Consider the following 19,371-nt stretch of genomic DNA (forward strand, 5'->3'; position numbering starts at 1 on the left):
GACCCTAACTTAACCCTAGACCCTAACCCACTCACAGAACAGGTGCTCAGTGCATTACTCAGTGCAAATACTCGGTTTTCTTTTTATAGTTGAATTATGCAGTGTTTTTAAAAATCACACGAGGACTTGATCAACAGAACCTTCATAAAAGCCATTTAATTTCATATTAACTGATGTCACCACATATCACACCACAGAACATTTACATCATTATGTCCTTGTTGAATCCTTTCCATACATAACGAATCTGGAGCATTTTGCTAACTGAATGAATATACTGTTTTAACCTTATTAAGTGAGTTTTAAAAAATTATATTTTAATTTTCTCAGAGTAGAACTGTCACACCACATGACTAACAAAAATGGACCCATTAATCATTTGAAAGAAGTGATAAAAGGAGTTTATAAATTAATAAAATAAATTAACTCATCATCCAGCCTTCAAATCTATACAAAATTTCGAAGGGACATTCTGTTGTCCATCAAACTGCCTGTTTAAATAACCTGCCAATGACATGGTGTTCATCTATACTGCCATTGGCAGTTGAGGCAATGGACCATGAACATAGTGCGCTGTGCTTCTGGATCCTTGTCGAGCCAGTATCAGATTGTAGCTGCTGCTGTGTTCTGTTCAAGCAACTAGTGTGTGCATAGGGTGTGTGAAATCTATCCTGTCATCACAGTAGTTTCTTAGTCGTACTGGGTAGTTGAGACGATGGGTCATGAGCATAGTAATAGGGTATTATTAGATCATAGTAGTAGGTATTATTAGATCATAGTCGTTGGTTGGTTAATACATCCTAGCCAAGCCTTTTGCATGACTCCAGATGTTAGGTGCAGGATTTTATTATCTTCCTGTATTATGTTACATATATACTGCTATGTCATCATGTTTATATACGAATGGATTTGAACTTAAATTAATTAAATATAAGCAGCTGCACAGCTTTTATCAGCATTTAAACTCCTCTCTCAGATTTAAGTGGTCTTAAACTCCTGTCTCACTGTTCAGACTTAAGTGGTCTTAAAGTTCTCACATTGCGTAAACTATAAGGCCTTTCAGGCTCACATGGTCTTTCGCATTCGAAAATTTAATTCACAGATAAATTAATACCACTAACACCACATTCCCCTTATTAAATCAATTTATTTATAAAATAAGGTTTTGCATTGGGTTTTGTTCCCTGCTATCTTATAGTTTTCTGATCAAGTAACACATTAACTGTTGATCTGCATTTCCTGTGTGAAATTGATATTATAAAGAATAAGTTTTAATGTAATAATCTCGTCATTATTATGGGGGGGGGGGGTATGTTGCTTTCGTTTAATTACATTTATTAATAGCGTTGTTTATATAAACGTATACGAGAGTGTGGTGATTTATTAAATAAAAGTTATATGTTTTTGGGACGTGTTTTTCATTTTCTGTGGGCATACACAAAACTAAAAAATATACCTGCTTTAGCTTTTGTTTTAAAGAAGGCAGAATTAATTGAGCATAATGTTCCATCTCTTTTTCAGTGGCAACACAAGCTGGCATTCTGTCATATGAATTACATTTATGAATATTATTTTTTTCATTAAAAGTAGATTTGTATATATTTTTTGCATTGTGATTTTCCAAAAGCAGCCAGAACCACACGCCCCTAACTAACGTCATTACATCATTTCCTCATACAGAGCGAGAGTTCATGGGAGTTTGAAACCGACATAAACCAATGAGAAGGTTCGTAGTTACTTGCGTAATTTTATTGGCGTACAACTGTCCAATCAAACCTCGCATTCATCGTTTTGAAAACGCCCGAGCAGCGAATGAGCAGCTAGTGAGGTCATCAGGTTAGGCTGCGCTCTGCTCCGCCCCGTCTTCTTTGTGGCCAACCTACTTCTGTTCGCGGCCGGTTTTACGGGAATATTCGTAAACTACGTGAAGGTAACTGTGTTTGTTCACGTATTAAATGTTACGTACGTCGCCAGCGTCCTAACTGTTGAATGTGGCCGATTAACAGCCGTTTTTACTGGAGTTACCAACTTAAACGTTGCATGTGGAAGGTAGCCTAGCTAGCTACGTAAGCTAACCAGCTACTAAAGCAGCTCCGTTGCTAGGCTAACGTTAGCGCGAGCCCAGCTCGGTTAACGGCCGTAACGGCGGCGATCTCGCGCGGTGCGTGAGGGGCGCGGGGCGCTGCTGCGGCATTAGGAGTGCAGCTAGCTAGCGAGGGGACCTGCACAGCGACTTTAACTAACACAGCTAACCGACACACCGCTGCACGAGAGCCGCATCAGCGCTGCTGAACTGCGGCGCCTCCGCTTCAGTGCTCCGGGGTTCCTGTATATCAGAACAATCATCACACTCTCTATCAGAACCATCTTCATCACACTCACTATCAGAACCATCTTCATCACGCTCACTATCAGAATCATCTTCATCACACTCACTACCAGAACCATCTTCATCACACTCACTACCAGAACCATCTTCATCACACTCGCTACCAGAACCATCTTCATCACACTCGCTACCAGAACCATCTTCATCACACTCACTACCAGAACCATCTTCATCACACTCGCTATTAGAACCATCTTCATCACACTCGCTATTAGAACCATCTTCATCACACTCGCTATTAGAACCATCTTCATCACACTCGCTATTAGAACCATCTTCATCACACTCGCTATTAGAACCATCTTCATCACACTCGCTACCAGAAACATCTTCATCACACTCACTACCAGAACCATCTTTATCACACTCACTATCAGAACAATCATCACACTCACTATCAGAACCATCTTTATCACACTCGCTATCAGAACCGTCTTCATCACACTCGCTATCAGAACCGTCTTCATCACACTCGCTATCAGAATCATCTTCATCACACTCGCTATTAGAATCATCTTCATCACACTCGCTATCAGAACCGTCTTCATCACACTCGCTACCAGAACCATCTTCATCACACTCACTATCAGAACAATCATCACACTCACTATCAGAACCATCTTCTTCACACTCGCTATCAGAACCATCTTCATCACACTCGCTATCAGAACCGTGTTCATCACACTCACTGTCAGAACAACCATCACACTCACTATTAGAACCGTGTTCATCTCACTCGCTATTAGAACCGTGTTCATCTCACTCGCTATCAGAACCGTGTTCATCTCACTCGCTATCAGAACCGTGTTCATCTCACTCGCTATCAGAACCGTGTTCATCTCACTCGCTATCAGAACCGTGTTCATCACACTCGCTATCAGAACCGTGTTCATCACACTCGCTATCAGAACCATTCTCATCGCACATCACAGGGGTTTACTATTGGATTATCCTAGCTGAAGCTCTTCTTGTTCTTCAGAGACTTGGTGTGCTGCACGTTTGCTGAGTGCTGGGTACACACCACTCGAGTTTCTGTTCTTCTGTAGTTACTGTAGGTTTATAGAAATGGTTCTTTGTTTCCAGATGCAAGGAAACCGAGGACCCCGTGCCGAGCACCATAACCACGGTCCCCCAAGACAGCAGCCCAACCCCCAGCACGAGCAGAGGAAACCTACCGGAGGGTCGGACAGTAACGGACAGCACACGGATGCCACGGAGCAGTCCGGTACGAGTAGGCCCCCTCGCTCCTCCTCGAGCTGTCGTGAAAATATACGCTTTGTCAGTGTGAGCTTCAGCAATTTTGCTGGCTCTGACGAGCATACATGAACTCTTAAATCAACTGAAATAATCTGCCCTCGTTTGGTTTGTTGCCTCTTGAGAATAGGGCCACAGTGGCTGAAACGGTTCTGTCCTGCAGAGTTTAGTTCAGTCCTAATCTAAGAATCCCTTTCTGGGTAATAAACTTACAGGGTTTCTGACTCCCAGGGCTGTGATGTCTGTAGGTATGGACTTAATATCTGGCAGGAGCGGCCTATCTGATGGGATGGGGTTGGTAGGAGGGGCCTATCTGCTAGGATGGGGTTGGTAGAAGGGGCCTAACTGATGGGTTGCGGTTGGTAGGAGGGGCCTCTCTACTGGGTTGGAGTTGGTAGGAGGGGCCTGTCTGCTTGCTGGGTTGGAGTTGGTAGGAGGGGCCTGTCTGCTTGCTGGGTTGGAGTTGGTAGGAGGGGCCTGTCTGCTTGCTGGGTTGGAGTTGGTAGGAGGGGCCTGTCTGCTGGGTTGGAGTTGGTAGGAGGGGCCTGTCTGCTGGGTTGGGGTTTGTAGGAGGGGCCTGTCTGCTGGCTTAGGGTTTGTAGGAGGGGCCTGTCTGCTGGGTTGGGGTTGGTAGGAGGTGCACTTAGCAGAGACTGATGTGCCAACAGCAAGCTAAAAATATTATACTTCATAGCAATGTGTTATGTAGGAGTCATTATTTTATGTAGCAGTCATCATTTTATGGACTCTGAGTCTGAGGTGGTTTTCTCAGTCTGTCCCGCTGGGCATCACACTGGTAGGTTGGGGTTAGATGTGAGGGAGCTCTCTCTTTCTCTCTATCTCTCTCTCTCTCTCTTTGCCCTCTGCGGTTCTTTTTACTGTCGTCAAAATTACTACCGACAGCAAAACAAAACTGAATAATTGACGATGAATGTTCATGTGTAACCTAGGCAACGTAGCCTGGAGATCACCATTTGGTATAAATGCAACATCCTGTTGAGTGAAGGGGAATAAGTGTGAAGTGTTGTGCACTACACATTACACTACACATTACACTACACTACACATTACACTACACATTACACTACACATTACACTACACATTACACTACACATTACATTACACTACACATTACATTACACATTACACTACACACTACACATTACACTACACATTACACTACACACTACACATTACACTACACACTACACTACACAGTACACTACACAGTACACTACACATTACACTACACACTACACTACACACTACACTACACATTACACTACACATTACACTACACATTACACTACACTACACACTACACATTACACACTACATATTACACTACACTACATATTACACTACACTACATATTACATTACACTACACATTACACTATACACTACACATTACACTATACACTACACATTACACTACACTACACATTAAACTTTACACTACACTACACATTACACTACACTACACTACACATTAAACTTTACACTACACTACACATTACACTACACATTACACTACACTACACATTACACCACACTACACTACACATTACACTACACTACACATTACACTATACACTACACATTACACTACACTACACATTCAACTTTACACTACACATTACACTACACTACACATTAAACTTTACACTACACATTACACTACACATTACACTACACTACACATTACATTACACTACACACTACACTACACATTACACTACATTACACATTACACTACACACTACACTACACATTACACTACACATTACACTACATTACACATTACACTACACACTACACTACACATTACACTACACATTACACTATACACTACACATTACACTACACATTACACTACACATTAAACTTTACACTACACATTACACTACACTACACATTAAACTTTACATTACACTACACATTAAACTTTACATTACACTACACACTACACATTACACTACACACTACACATTACACATTACACTACACTACACATTACACTACACTACATATTACACTACACATTACACTATACATTACACTACACTACACTACACATTAAACTTTACACTACACATTACACTACACACTACACATTACACTACACACTACACATTACACTACACTACATATTACACTACACTACATATTACACTACACATTACACTATACACTACACATTACACTACACTACACTACACATTAAACTTTACACTACACTACACATTACACTACACTACACTACACATTAAACTTTACACTACACTACACACTACACTACACACTACACTACACACTACACATTACACTACACATTACACTACACACTACACTACACATTACCAGGGCCTGAAATTCATTTTTCAAAATGAGTGGGAATTCCCCCCTTAAATGTCACATAAGGGGGATTTCTACATTTTGGGGGGGGATACTTCTGGTGAACCTAAATACAGGTCTTGCTGTGCTTCAACAAGATATATATATATATATATATATATATATATATATATATATATATATATATATATATATATATATATTAGTGGTGGGACTTTAACGCGTTAATTTCGATTAATTAATTACAGGAAAACTAACGCACTAAAAAAATTAACGCATTTTAACGCATTTAACGGACGAGACACTTTTGCACCGTGGAATGTTTCTCAGTGCGCGAGTTCCGGGCATACAGATTGTATGGACGCACAATAAGATCATGATGGAGATGACTGAAGAGGCTACGCTGGTGGATGGGAAATTTAAATATAAGAAACTTCCAGATGGAAGTACAAACAAAAATAGTGTTATTTGCACTTTATGTAGGAAGGAGTTCGCTTATCACAGGAGCACTTCCACCCTTCGTTACCACACCAACGCAAAACATGTTGCGGCTAAAGCTGGGCGTACACTGTACGATATTTTAAATCGTGTACTCAGCTCCAGCTCAAACTGTACGACTAAATCGCAGGGAGAGTCGGCTCATGAAGCTGCTTCAACAGTGCGATACTCTCACGAGGAGCAATTTGAATTTCAAACATGTTTGATGTTCTTGCGACGCTGCGATTTCTGATCGGGAGTTGGTCGTGAGGTGTGAATCGTTCCTCGTTTACCTGTGTAAACTATAGGTATGCACGACACGCGATTGAGCCGAAACGAGTGAAAAATCGGCTGAAAATTGGCCAAAAATCGCACAGTGTACGCCCAGCTTAACACGCAGGTCAGTAATGGTAACTTAGCTGCTAAATGTATTCCTAGTACGATAGGGTGACCAAACGTCCGTAATTCACATCCTGTGAGGAAACGTCCTGGTTTTTAAATTACCTTCATTGGACCATTAAGACTGGATTAAACTTTTGCGAATGGCGCGCGACTCCGCACGCGTTTATACATAACGCGTCACATTATTTGTGTTGTCCGCTCCCTGTGGTCGAAGATAAATGCTTACAAGAAGCGCTGCACATTGCGTCAACTGATGCAAGTTACGAACTACCGTCCAGGGGTGAGTTTCCCAAAACGTTCTTAGCGCCAGGTACTTCTTAACCTCGTACGTAAGAACGTTTTGGGAAACTCACCCCAGAAAGACAATGTCGAAGAAAATCCAGCAGCTGTATGATGAGGAAAGAATTAAAACAGGTTATTGTGAAGACTGCCACAAATGTGGCTCTGACTGGGGATCACTGGACCTCTGTTAGCAACAAGAATGATCTTGGTGTGACAGCTCATATTATAGATGATGAATCTATAGACGATGAAGATCCAGTCATTTGCTTTGAGCATGCAGAAGACCACTTCTAGGCACTATGGAGATGCCTGTGGCAGAGGCCTGGGAAATTAAAGAAATTGCTAAAATGGTATTAAAAACATCTTCTGATTTACTTCAATTCTTCCAATATCCTGAGCAAAACTCCCTAAATTAAACAACATTTTTGGTCAGAATTTCCAATGTTCTGAACTGTTTTCTGCACACTACACATATATTGGTCTTCGTAGTAGACTGGTGGAAAAATAAACAAGATGTTGAAGTTTATGATTATGTTCATTGATTCATTCATCATTCAAACTTAAATGAATATTTCTCATGTTAAATACTGAAATGCGATTAAAATGCGATTAATTTCGATTAATTAATTACAAAGCTTCCGATTAATTCGATTAATTTTTTTGATCGCGTCCCACCCCTAATATATATATATATATATATATATATACATACACATACACACATATATATGTATTTAATATATATACATTGTAACTTGTCTCTTGGTTCTTCTCTGCCCTGATCTGTCCTCTCATTGGTCTTTCTTTTCAAAAAAAAAAAAAAAAAAAAACATTCCAACTGCTCTCTTGGAGGGCCAAGCTGAAATTAGCATACATTGGTTAGGCTTGTTATAACTTAATTTTACATCTGTTTTGTGTGCTGAAATGTGTCATCACATCACAATCAGCTGACTGAGCATCAGGCAGAATTTTATGCATTGCAGTAATCCAGGGTTGCCAACTCTCACGCAATGGGCGTGAGACACACGCATTTGACCGTCTTCACACGTACAAACGCCATACATCCGATTTCTCACGCTGAAAAAATCTAGTTTATTTACCTCTGATCTACATCTATGATTCAATGAGTTACTAGTTCGCTTATATCGCTCTGATATAATACTTAAATGTGTCCATTTTACACCCCCCCAACAATTTACACACGCACACCCCGCCCCCGGCCAATATTTTACATACACGCCACCCAACCCTCCTAAAATCAAATCTCACTCAGTGATAAAGTTGGCAACCCTAGTAATCTGTTTTTCTGCCCTTCTCCTCCGTTATTGACCACCTCTTTCAGATCAGCCTCGCGCTTTCTTTCAGTGCTGCTGTATGAGAGACACTAGCCGAGTGGCGACTTAAAGTCGATGTTTTGTAGCATCGGCTGGTAAAAGGCACAGCACCGTACATTTTACAAATCGAGCAGCTCATTTCACCGCTATTAAGTTCGAGCCAAGGATATATTCTTGACCAGTTGGACTGCAACATATCTTTGGACTGCTGCTTTAGTTTACTACCGTCACCTGTGTGTGAATCCTGAGGATTAGTTTGGTCAACGTCGCCGCTGCTGCGGTGCTAGGAAGAGTGAGAGCGCCGAGTGCAGCGTCCAGTACGGACGTCGGTCTGTCCGACTATCTGTCCGTCTCACAATACAAACAGAGCTATTGTTTTGCTGAACATTTTCGCTGTAATTGTGTGCGGGAGTTTCCCGCATTATTATGGATAAAATTGCGGGAATCGAAGAAATAGTGCGCAATTCCCGCAATCCCGCACTGAAATTCAGGCCCTGCATTACACTACACATTACACTACACATTACACTACACTACAGATTACAACAAGGAAATCATAAAATCAGCCAAACAGAAAACCTGCCAAGTCTACAGACTGCATATATGTTTTTAATATCTCCATTTGTCTTTCCCTGTTTTTCTTCCCTCATTTCTCATTCCTCTCTTCTCTTCACATTTTTCTCTTGTTCAGATGTTGCGCTGACCATAGACCTGCAGAGCTTCAGGAAGCCCGGGGAGAAGACCTACACACAGAGGAGCCGCTTGTTTGTGGGGAACCTGCCTGCCGGCACCACAGAAGAAGAAGTAGAGAAGCTTTTCTCCAAATATGGCAAACCATCTGAAATCTTCATCAACAAGGACCGAGGCTTTGGCTTTATCCGCCTGGTAAGGGTCGGGGTCAGGGTTAGGGTCGGGGTTAGGTTCACCCAGCAGGTTTGGCAGAGTGGTCCGACCTGGTTGGTATGGGCATATTGGCATAGATCTGGTCTAGCCCACCGGTTAATGGACTCCTAAATCCACACAGGACTTTAGTGACTGTGCTTCATGAAATTCTTTCTCTTCCTCTCTCTCTCTCTCTCTTTCCCTCCCTCCCTTCCTCCAGGAAACAAAGACGCTGGCGGACATTGCCAAAGCTGAACTGGATGACACACAGTTCCGGGGTCGTCAGGTCCGTGTTCGCTTTGCCACCCATGGCGCTGCACTGGCGGTCAAAAACCTGCCGCAGTTTGTGTCTAACGAGCTGTTGGAGGAGGCCTTCTGCATGTTCGGCCCTATCGAGCGCGCCATCGTCATCGTGGACGACCGGGGCCGGCCCACTGGAAAGGGTATCGTGGAGTTTGCCAACAAGCCCTCGGCCCGCAAGGCTCTGGAGCGCTGTGGTGACGGGGCCTTCCTCATCACCTCGTGAGTCTTCCTCACACGCTCCATATGGAAGAAGGATGTTGTCCTGTTGTTCGGTTATTCATGTTTGTGGGAGTTATCAAAAATGCTCAGAACTCATGCTGGTGAGGACACTCCCAGCGCACGGTACAACATGTGAACTGTTATGTGGATCTGCAACCATGTTACATCCAGTGTTTAATTGTGTATAGCATCGTGTGTTTGTGTGTGAACTCAGGTTTCCGAGGCCAGTGACAGTGGAACCCATGGAGCAGCTGGATGAAGATGAGGGGCTTCCTGAGAGACTCATCAGTAAAAACCCACAGTTCCACAAGTAAGAGGAACACACACACACACACACTCACCCACAGTTCCACAAGTAAGAGGAACACACACACACATTCACCCACAGTACCACAAGAGGAACACACACACACACAAACTCACCCACAGTTCCACGAGAGGAACACACATCTGCGTAGAGGAACACTTAACAACAATAGCATGAGTGAGTCTTAGTCATTTAAGTAAGTCTGCTTGTGCAGGCTGTGAGTCCCATATATAGGTTTTCCAGAGACAAAATCCTTCAATTCCTGTGCAGTACATTCCCCAGACATGCACACGGTATCATTAATCATTTTGTGTGTGTGTACATATGCGTTCACGCCCACACCAGCCACTAGTTGATGAGAAGAAGTGGTGTGCAGGGGTGGTAACCCTTGTTGTGGAGTAAAGGTGGGCCTCTGTCTCCCCCTGGTGGCAGGGAGCGGGAGCAGCCTCCGCGCTTTGCCCAGCCGGGCTCGTTCGAGTACGAGTACGCCATGCGCTGGAAGGCCCTGATGGAGATGGAGAAGCAGCAGTATGACCAGGTGGACAGAAACATCAAAGAGGCGCAAGAGAAGCTGGAGCAGGAGATGGAGGCAGCGCGCCATGAGCACCAGGTCATGCTGATGAGGCAGGGTGAGACCACGCCCCCTCTCTCCTCCACCACGCCCCCTCTCTCCTCCACCACGCCCCCTCTCTCCTCCACCACGCCCCCTCTCTCCTCCACCACGCCCCCTCTCTCCTCCACCACGCCCCCTCTCTCCTCCACCACGCCCCCTCACTCCCTCCACCACGCCCCCTCTCACCCTCCACCACGCCCCCTCTCTCCCTCCACCACGCCCCCTCTCTCCCTCCACCACGCCCCCTCTCACCCTCTCTCCCTCCACCACGCCCCCTCTCCCCTCTCTCCTTCCACCACGCCTCCTCACTCCCTCCACCACGCCCCCTCCCCTCTCCCCTCACTCCCTCCACCACGCCCCCTCTCCCCTCTCTCCTTCCACCACGCCCCCTCCCCTCTCCCCTCACTCCCTCCTCCACGCCTCCTCACTCCCTCCACCACGCCCCCTCTCTCCCTCCACCACGCCCCCTCTCCCCTCTCCCCTCACTCCCTCCACCACGCCCCCTCACTCCCTCCACCACGCCCCCTCTCCCCTCACTCCCTCCTCCACGCCCCCTCTCTCCTATACATCCCTCACTCTTTCACTCCACTCTTGGTCTCTCCATCCCTCACTCTTTCACTCCACTCTTGGTCTCTCCATCCCTCACTCTTTCACTCCACTCTTGGTCTCTCCATCCCTCACTCTTTCACTCCACTCTTGGTCTCTCCATCCCTCACTCTTTCACTCCACTCTTGGTCTCTCCATCCTTCACTCTTTCACTCCACTCTTGGTCTCTCCATCCTTCACTCTTTCACTCCACTCTTGGTCTCTCCATCCCTCACTCTTTCACTCCACTCTTGGTCTCTCCATCCCTCACTCTTTCACTCCACTCTTGGTCTCTCCATCCCTCACTCTTTCACTCCACTCTTGGTCTCTCCATCCCTCACTCTTTCACTCCACTCTTGGTCTCTCCATCCCTCACTCTTTCACTCCACTCTTGGTCTCTCCATCCCTCACTCTTTCACTCCACTCTTGGTCTCTCCATCCCTCACTCTTTCACTCCACTCTTGGTCTCTCCATCCCTCACTCTTTCACTCCACTCTTGGTCTCTCCATCCCTCACTCTTTCACTCCACTCTTGGTCTCTCCATCCCTCACTCTTTCACTCCACTCTTGGTCTCTCCATCCCTCACTCTTTCACTCCACTCTTGGTCTCTCCATCCCTCACTCTTTCACTCCACTCTTGGTCTCTCCATCCCTCACTCTTTCACTCCACTCTTGGTCTCTCCATCCCTCACTCTTTCACTCCACTCTTGGTCTCTCCATCCCTCACTCTTTCACTCCACTCTTGGTCTCTCCATCCCTCACTCTTTCACTCCACTCTTGGTCTCTCCATCCCTCACTCTTTCACTCCACTCTTGGTCTCTCCATCCCTCACTCTTTCACTCCACTCTCCCTGTGCTGGTTTGTCAGACCTGCTCCGGCGGCAGGAGGAGCTCAGGCGCATGGAGGAGGCCCACAACCAGGAAGTGCAGAAGAGGAAGCAGATGGAGCTCCGCCAGGAGGAGGAGCGTCGCCGCCAGGAGGAGGAGCGTCGCCGGCGGGAGGAGGAGCTTCGTGCTCACACTGAAGACCTGATGAGGAGACAGCAGGGCCCGGCAGGGGGCTTTGGAGAGAAAGTGCGTACTGGAGCGGACACGCCCACACGCTCCCTGACGCGGACACGCCCACACGCTCCCTGACGCGGACACGCCCACACGCTCCCTGACGCGGACACGCCCACACGCTCCCTCAAACGTACACGCCCCCTGACGCGCACACGCCCACACGCTCCCTGACGCGCACCACGCCCACACGCTCCCTCAAACTCTTTCACGCCCACACGCTCCCTGAAGCCTACACGCCCACATGCTCCCTCACGCGTACACGCCCACACGCTCCCTCCCTCCCAAGTAATTAGTTATAGTTACTCACTACTTGTTCAAAAAAGTAACTGAGTTAGTAACTGAATTACTCTATAATAAAAGTAACTCATTACCAGGGAAAGTAACTATTTGCATTACAGTAAAAAAAAAGTTATATGCCAATGAATAAGGATTTTTAGAAAAAGCAGTTTTCACAATCATTTGAAATAAGTAGATCAGAAAGGTGTTTAACTTTTGACATTTATTGCACATCAACAGACCAGTGCAGGATAAAATCCTTTAAAATCCCAAATCTTTGTTTAAAAAAAAAAAAAAAAAGCAAAATAAACAGTTACACTATATAAAGTGCATTTATATCTAACTTGGTACAATGGGCTGTAAAGCGCTGGATTCTCATATGAAATCTGAAAAACACAAGCGATATGATAGCACTCGTAAAAGTAATATGCATATCGAGTCATTCGCTGCTAACTGCAGTTTAACTGTAAGTGCCAAAAATGATTTGTCTACTGTGTAGGGCGACCAAACGTCCGTATTTCCCGGGACGTATTTCACGTCCTGTCCCGGGTTTTTTTTAAAGTGAAGAAATGTCCTGGTTTTTAAATTACCTTGATTGGACCATTACAATGTAAATGTACAGGCACTAGGGTACTGCGCACGGCGCTGCATGTGCCGTAATCCCTGAGCCGCGTTAAGCTGCGTTTATACGTGATGCGTTGCGACCGGCGCGAGGTTCCGCGTGCCGACAATGACGTGATCGCGGTGGCTCCGCCCCTGCGCGAGGTCTCCGCGTGCTGTCGCTTCGCAAGGTCGCCACCCCCCCCCCCCCCCCCCCCCCCCCAACAATTTACCCAAACGATCTTGAAAAGTTGGCAACTTATACACACATTCAGAAGCAGGACCTAGTGCCATCTACGACGGGGACAAGGCAGAAGAGTGCACATTTACCAGATCGTACATTTACCACTATATTTACCAGATCGTACATTTACCACTATGTTTACCAGATCGTACATTTACCACTATATTTACCAGATCGTACATTTACCACTATATTTACCAACTCGTACATTTACCACTATATTTACCAGATCGTACATTTACCAGTGGATTTAATTGGGTGATTAATGGTTTCAATCGTTTTCATATTTTGCGGTAAAACAAAATTACTGCCGTTCGCTACAGCTTGCGTTAAACACTGTCTGAGCTGGCCACAAGCTCTTGTGAAGAATAGGTAGATAGATAGGCCTATTAAGTTCGCGTCAACCCTGTGTAGTTAACGGTGACATAAAATAGGACGTAATGGTAATCGCCGTATCCCCGTGCAGTCACCTGTCATACCCCCCAGTCTTCTCACCTTTTTAACCCCTGACCCATTTTCATGCCTGGATATATATATATATATATTAGACTATATATATATATATATATATATATATATATATATATATATATATATATATATATATATATATATATATAGACTATTCATCTTGTGCTTGGCTTAAAATTAGCCACTTCAAATCCTCCGTTCATTACTGCGAGATTAAATTGGTGAAAAACAGAAAAACTCTGCTAAAGTGACATGGCTGTGTTAATTAGTCCCTCCCCTTTAACGCCCCTTCATTAATGGTGGTGGTGTTTTGTTTCTTTGTTCAGAGAGAGCAGGACATGAGGATGCACATGGGAGGTGAGCAGCTAAAGATTTCTCACTTTGTGTCTCTCTCTTTGTCACACTGTCTGTCTCTGTGTGTGTCTCTCACTCTACTTCACTCTGTCTCTCTGTGTCTCTCACTTTACCTCACTCTGTTTCTCTGTGTGTGTCTCTCACTTTACCTCACACTGTGTGTCTTTCTGTGTGTGTCTCTCACTTGACCTCACACTGTCTCTGTGTGTGTCTCTCACTTGACCTCACACTGTCTCTGTCTCTCTGTGTCTCTCACTTTACCTCACACTGTCTTTCTGTGTGTGTCTCTCACTTTACCTCACACTGTGTGTCTTTCTGTGTGTGTGTGTGTGTGTGTGTGTGTGTGTGTGTGTGTGTGTGTCTTAGGCCTGGACGATAAAACGATAATTATATCGATATAACGATATATTATATAGAAATATTCTATTATATAGAAATATAAGACACATTAGATAAAAATCGATAAAATTAAATTCCTGACATGTTTTGACAGACAACATGAATAGCCAATGACAATAGCGCTGCCCAGACCAAGCAAGCGAATGAACTAGAGTTCCAGCCATTTCAGGGTTCAAGCACACAGCACTGAATGTAGGCGTGGCGGCAGCTTAGCGCATGTGCTAATAAATAAATACGCAAAGCAAGTTCATCCAAATGAGGACACATGAATAAATTTCTGAAACGTGTTCCAAATTTAGAAATGCTGCCAATCTAGCCACAACACAATGTGGACGAATGCTTTTACACAGGCACTCTAGGTTTTTCGCCATAAACAACTATTGTGTTATACAGTTTCTCATTATGTTGAACAGGACAGAGTAGTAAAGCTCTTTAGATGTAGCAGCTGTATTAATTAAACAAGCTAGCTATTTAGATAGAAACTACGTTGTATTAAATAGAATTTTAAGCCTTAGTTTCTGTCTGAATACCTAGCTAGTTTGCTACATTTAAAGAGCATTTAGCTTACACATAAAATAAAGTGATAAGTGATTTTATCACGGGTGTGAAAAGTGATGCAATGTCTCAAAACGATTCCACAAAATGAACTAAACACAACCTGGAAAGACGAAGGGAACAACACTGTAGGTTTTTAACTAGAAACGAGTTGTTATACAGTATCTCATTACGTAGAACGGAACTGAATTAGTAAAGCTCTTTAAATGTAGATTGCTAGCTAATTAAGCCTGAAAAAGTGTGCCTTAGATTTTGTCTTAACATACATAGCTAGCTACATTTAGATACCTTTACCCTTAGTTTTTGTCTAAACTGCTAGTTATCTATCTAGCTACATTTAAAGAGCTTTACTAATTCAGTCCAGTTGTGCTGAATTCCAACTCCCCTCGTTTGCGCGCACATAAAGACACTACACTACAGATGATATTTGGGTTAAAATGAAACCCTCTATTAAAAAGGTTAATATAAAAAGGGTTATCATTAAACACTTAGACATGTGTTGAACGTAGACACGTGCTTTATGTGGAATAGCCTACACATTCAGATAAGTCACCAAAATAAAAAAAGACGTTAACCAAACATTTCAGTCCTGTGGGTTACAGTGATTATAATGTCACTGAGCACTCTAGTTTTGTTTTTCTATGATGAACAATTAAAGATTACGTCTTATTTATGCATACAAACAACGGAAATCGTGAATATCATCTGTAGCATCCTTATATGTGTGCAAACGAGGGCAGTCGGATTCAGCGAGTTAGAACAGCGTCATTCAGCATAATGAGAGACTCACTTATCCGTGTTTCTGCCCCTCAGTTACAATTTTTCTTCTTCAGTTACCACTCTTATTAAACTGTGGAACTCTTTCCTGACACCCGTGTGTTGTGAATCTGTTAACACACTGCGAATTGAACAAATTTATAATCCTGTTTATGAACCCTGGTGGCTATGATATATGTCTGAAGACGATATCAAAACCTTTACACTGTATAACAACTCTTGTGAAATAACAATCTGCTGGTTGTAGCCAGAAATAAGAGTTGTGTTATAGTTGTGTTGTTCATTTCTCACTTAAAGTATAAAGGAAATAGTGATTTGATTTATATCGTGATATACATTGAGTCCCCGCTTAACGACAGGTCTTGTTAAGGATGGACCAGAGTTACAACCGACTTTTCTTTTTATTTTGCACGGAGGAGTGTTGTGGAGTGTTGTGTTGTGTAGTGGAGTGTTGTGTACGATAAGCTGAGGCAGCGCAGCCTCCACTGTAGCCCATCTTGGCAACACAATCGCTCTTTTCTTTCTCACGCTGTACGCACGAGAACATTGTTAGTTTTTTTCTATACTGTATTTACGATGAAAGCGTATCTAAATCTAGTCACGCTTAACGACGAAAACTGCTTTACGGCGGATAAATATTTAGTGATTTCAAGTAGTGTTGCATTGATTTTTAATAGCTACTTTGCATTTTTCTCTGGGGTCAAAGGTCAGGGCATGCCAATGAACAGGAACCCAATGGGAGGAAATGCTGCAGCAGCAGGAGCTCCCAACATGACTCCCAACGAGGTACACACACACACCCACACAACTCCCAACAAGGTACACACACACACCCACACAACTCCCAACGAGGTACACACACACACACACACACACACACGACTCCCAACGAGGTACACACACACACACGACTCCCAAAGAGGTACACACACACACACACGACTCCCAACGAGGTACACACACACACACACGACTCCCAACGAGGTACACACACGACTCCCAACGAGGTACCCACACGACTCCCAACGAGGTACACACACACACCCACACGACTCCCAACGAGGTACACACACACACCCACACGACTCCCAACGAGGTACACACACACACGACTCCCAACTAGGTACACACACACACACACCCACACAACTCCCAACAAGGTGTAGACACACACAAACGACTCGCAACGAGGTACACACACGCACGCACACACACACAAATATATATATATGACACTGCACTTGCTTTCCAGCAACAACCTTGGCAGTGATGGAATTACTGGCACCAAGGGTTAAAGTTCATGTGTGAACAGTTATTACAGACGCTGCAAGGCCTTTTCAACAACAAACACACTGCTTAATGTCGTTCAATTACAAAGTGGTTCCTGAATAGCCTAAACTTGTTTAGAAGAATAAATGTACAACTTATTTAAAGTTATAAGTCTCAAAGTGTAAAAATAAAGTCCTGAATGTCTGAGCCAATATAAGTGGGGCTAGCAGTAAGAGTCAGTGTGTGAAACACCAAAGACACTAGGTAACCTAGTGAAGTGGTCCACATCTGGGAGACCCACACACCAGCTTCATGAATCACACACTGCATCATCATGACTATACACACACACACACCTCGCATCATCACGACCATACACATATACACACACACCCCGCATCATCACGACCATACACACACGCCCCTGGAAACACTGAAGATTTCCTGGTAGAGGCAGGTTCAGCAGGCGGGTCACGGGTTCAGTTCCCAAGGAGGTGACGCAGGAGTGTAAAAGGGGCTCTGTGTAACGGGGCTGCCACACACTGGGGAGAGGAGAGCACTTTCTCACCAGGTGCTTCCCTGTCCCAACTTACAATAACCCCCTGCCTCTCTCTCCCTCTCCCCCTCTGTTTCTCTCTCTCTCCCCCTCTGTTTCTCTCTCTCTCCCCCTCTGTTTCTCTCTCTCTCCCCCTCTGTTTCTCTCTCTCTCTCCCCCTCTGTTTCTCTCTCTCTCCCCCTCTGTTTCTCTCTCTCTCCCTCTCTGTCTCTCTCTCTCCCTCTCTCTCTCTCTCTCCCTCTCTGTCTCTCTCTCCCCCTCACCCTCTCTCTCTCTCTCTCTCTCCCCCCCCTCATCCTCTCTCTCGCCCTCTCTCTCTCTCTCTCTCTCTCCCCCTCACCCTCTCTCTCTCCCCCTCACCCTCTCTCTCTCTCTCTCACCCTCTCTCTCTCTCCCTCTCTCTCTCTCTCTCTCCCCCTCATCCTCTCTCTCTCACCCTCTCTCTCTCTCTCTCTCCCCCTCTGTCTCTCTCTCCCCCTCATCCTCTCTCTCTCTCTCTCCCCCTCACCCTCTCTCTCTCACCCTCTCTCTCTCCCCCTCACCCTCTCTCTCTCACCCTCTCTCTCTCCCCCTCACCCTCTCTCTCTCACCCTCTCTCTCTCTCTCTCACCCTCTCTCTCTCTCTCACAGGGAGCAGGAGGGAATCCGGGTGGTCTTCCCCTCCCCTTCCCCCGTCCTGGACCACCTATTGACTTTGGCGCAAACAAACGTCGGCGATTCTGAGAGTCTAGGCCAGACCTCCCTCTCTCTCTCTCTCTCTCTCTCTCTCTCTCTCTCTCTCTCTCTCTCTCTCTCTCTCTCTGTCCCACTTTACCTTCTCTAGATGTTTTTTTTTCCCTTAATTTTTTTTACACACTGTACAATATTTTTAAGTCCAGAACATTAGGTTAGTAGTTGTTGCACACGTTTTTATAAGGTGTGGCAGATGTGTGATTTTGTTTTAAGCTTAGAACAGTCTTCATTTTGATTTACTTCTGATGATTTATCATCTTGTACCCTGAGGGTGAACTTTTTGTATAGATTTTTTTGTTTGTTTTATTGTGATATTTTTATTTTGTATTTCACCCAGTGTACTTTTTATATAGGGATAGTAAATTCGGTTTTTTGTCGGTCACGTTTTCTGATTATCTGTATTTCTAAAACGGCTTAAAATAAATTCAGAGTTCCATGGTATGTTCTTGCTTGGTCCTTTTTTGCTGCTAATTTCATAACTAAACACCCATCACTCAGTAACCAGTGGAGAAGCACTGGTCTTCAGTAGTGTGAGTAGGGAGAAGCACTGGTCTTCAGTAGTGTGAGTAGGGAGTAGCGCTGGTCTTCAGTAGTGTGAGTAGGGAGAAGCGCTGGTCTTCAGTAGTGTGAGTAGGGAGAAGCACTGGTCTTCAGTAGTGTGAGTAGGGAGTAG

General features: G+C 44.5%; 2 protein-coding genes across 2 annotated transcripts; both read left to right on the top strand.

Annotated features, from left to right (window-relative positions):
- Positions 1–1,785: 1,785 nt before the first annotated feature.
- On the top strand, positions 1,786–19,139 carry nono (non-POU domain containing, octamer-binding). Its single transcript, XM_076991082.1, has 10 exons — positions 1,786–1,930; positions 3,473–3,614; positions 9,188–9,381; positions 9,599–9,900; positions 10,115–10,210; positions 10,640–10,836; positions 12,272–12,477; positions 14,383–14,413; positions 16,848–16,927; positions 18,597–19,139. Exons 2-10 carry the CDS (start codon positions 3,473–3,475, stop codon positions 18,687–18,689), a joined length of 1,341 nt encoding a protein of 446 aa, XP_076847197.1. The 5' UTR covers positions 1,786–1,930; the 3' UTR covers positions 18,690–19,139.
- LOC143492627 (uncharacterized) lies at positions 2,259–3,457 on the top strand (the record flags this gene model as incomplete). Its single annotated transcript, XM_076991011.1, has 1 exon — positions 2,259–3,457. A coding segment is annotated over one exon (1,137 nt), but the record flags the coding sequence as incomplete, so codon positions are not given.
- Positions 19,140–19,371: the final 232 nt, after the last annotated feature.

Source organism: Brachyhypopomus gauderio, unplaced genomic scaffold (assembly GCF_052324685.1).
Source record: "Brachyhypopomus gauderio isolate BG-103 unplaced genomic scaffold, BGAUD_0.2 sc80, whole genome shotgun sequence".
NCBI lineage: Eukaryota > Metazoa > Chordata > Actinopteri > Gymnotiformes > Hypopomidae > Brachyhypopomus > Brachyhypopomus gauderio.

Coding starts and splice junctions, on each gene's coding strand:
- nono (XM_076991082.1), top strand. CDS start 3,473: ATGCAAGGAAACCGAGGACCCCGTGCCGAGCACCATAACCACGGTCCC. Junction 10,211..10,639: donor AAAAACCCACAGTTCCACAA/GTAAGAGGAACA, acceptor CCCTGGTGGCAG/GGAGCGGGAGCAGCCTCCGC. Junction 14,414..16,847: donor CATGAGGATGCACATGGGAG/GTGAGCAGCTAA, acceptor CTGGGGTCAAAG/GTCAGGGCATGCCAATGAAC.